General features: G+C 38.3%; 1 protein-coding gene across 1 annotated transcript; it reads left to right on the forward strand.

Annotated features, from left to right (window-relative positions):
• Positions 1–404: 404 nt before the first annotated feature.
• On the forward strand, positions 405–1,406 carry SAP5 (A20/AN1-like zinc finger family protein). Its single transcript, XM_079083858.1, has one exon. The coding sequence runs from the start codon at positions 572–574 to the stop codon at positions 1,064–1,066; it is 495 nt and encodes a 164-aa protein (XP_078939984.1). The 5' UTR covers positions 405–571; the 3' UTR covers positions 1,067–1,406.
• Positions 1,407–2,268: the final 862 nt, after the last annotated feature.

The following is a 2,268-nucleotide window of genomic DNA, read 5'->3' on the forward strand; positions in this document are numbered from 1 at the left end:
TTTAAATAGGATTAGGTAAAATTAATTCTAAAAAGAAATAGAAAGGGCATATTAGTCTTTTTATGTGGCTAAGGGACTGTTTGTTAAAAGTTTTGAAACCACAGGGACCATCTGTGAGGTTTTTTGAACTTAGAGATTAAACTTGATATTTTCGAAAACCACAGGGACCATTTTTGAAGTTTTGTCATATAAAAATTTCAAAGCTTTTTGTCACGGGCGAAATTGGGCCCTGATGGAGTAATAAACACGTCAGACGTAGTAATCCTACTGCCCTTGACCCTGACCCCACCGTTTATGAAATTTATGAAATGCCTGGAGGGTAACATGGTAATTTCACGTCACAATTTGCATGATGATAACGCGTCCCTTGCGATAACCATTAGCCCTTTCCCCCCTTCCCTTAATAAACCTCCCCCCTCCCCTCCATTTCTCTCGCCAACCCAAAATTTCCATTTCGATTAATCAACGACGACTGAAAATTTTCATCTCTCCAACGCCGATCGCTTCTCAGGGTGATTGAATTGTTTTCGTTGTCCAAATTTGTGATTGTTTTGAAGGTTTCTGTTTGAAGATGGCTCAGAGGACTGAGAAAGAAGAGACGGAATTCAAGGCTGTACCTGAAACCTTGACTCTCTGCATCAATAACTGCGGCGTCGTTGGAAATCCGGCGACAAACAATATGTGTCAAAAGTGCTTTAACGCCACCACAACCTCCAGTTCAACCACGTCAACGCAACGAAGTACTCGTGGTAGATCTGGCTCCTTGAGGTCTCCGACGAGGTCAACGTCTCGCGATGTATCGGTTGATCTGGTTGTAGATCGGACGGTTTTGATGGTTGGTGAACAACCAAAGGAGAAAACGACGGCTAAGGTTGTAAATCGGTGCTCCGGTTGCCGGAAGAGGGTAGGTTTGACCGGATTCCGGTGCCGTTGTGGCGATCTATTCTGCGCGGAGCACCGCTACTCCGACCGTCATGACTGCACATATGATTATAAGACCGCCGGTCGGGAGGCGATCGCGAGGGACAATCCGGTGGTCAAAGCGGCAAAAATTGTTAGAATTTAAATTAAATTATTATCCACAAATTTTTACATATGTTTGCCAAATTTGGTTTCTTTGATCGAAAAACTTTTATAAACTTAGGAGATCAACGCTCGATCTCTTGTTTCTATCATCTCTTGTGGAAATTAATTATTGAATTCAATCATCTGCTTGGAGATGAGATAGATTGATCGATCGAGTATCATCTGAAATTCTCCCGTTGGAATTATTCTGCTTTATTTGGTAGAGATTCAATTGTTAGGTCTCATTAGTATTGTTGTATGATTGATCATCCGGTGCTCAAAATCAATTAGTATAATATAATTAATGAAAGGAAAATCTTCAATTTTCTTGATCTGTTTAATCTATTGTTCTATAATCCATATTATGAAACCATGTTCTTCATCAAGACCACAAAAGACACCTAAAGCATAGCGACGGAATCGGACCTACGCACACAGGCTTTTTTGCTGTCCCGGTTTTGAGTCATTATCGGGTCCATCTTTTTTTGTGGGGCACCGGTTGGACCGGTAATTTAAGTCTTAACTTGTCCTTTTTTATAAAAAAGAAAAAGAAAAATAAGGTGGCACATTTTAAAACAAACGTTCCTGCTTTTGAACTCTTTCATATCGTAAAAGCATTTCTAGTAAAATGTCGCCTTTCAAAAATTCAAAATTTTAATCAAATTTAAAAGGTGTTAAGTGTTAACATCATGAAACCATGTGGTTTTAAATGTTTATTGAGATACAATTTACTTTATATTGCGTTAATCATTAAAACATTATACTGTTACCGGTTAAAATGCTATTATAATGTTACCTTAATCATTAAAAAGACACCCCATTTTTCCACTTAGACACCCTATCACTCAACATATTTTAAAAGGTGTTAAAGTGTTAACATCATGAAACCATGTGGTTTTAAATGTTTATTGAGATACAATTCACCTTCTTAGATAGGAAATGGTAATATATCATTCCTCTAAAAATATACAACAACGAGTGTTAACCGTACTAGATCAAGAAATATATAGAAAGAAAGAAAAGAGAAATAGGCGCGATGAAATGGTCTTACGCAGAGAGGGTCAACACACCACCACACATCAAGCAGCTTGATGTTCATCGCACCACCGTAATGACACCTCATCTTATCATTGTACGCTGTATTATTACTCCTAGTTGCCTAACGCATCTCATCTTATCATTGTACGCTGTATTATTACTCCT

Source organism: Lactuca virosa, chromosome 1, assembly GCF_052849685.1.
Source record: "Lactuca virosa cultivar CGN04683 chromosome 1, Lactuca_virosa_CGN04683_v6, whole genome shotgun sequence".
Taxonomy (NCBI): domain Eukaryota; kingdom Viridiplantae; phylum Streptophyta; class Magnoliopsida; order Asterales; family Asteraceae; genus Lactuca; species Lactuca virosa.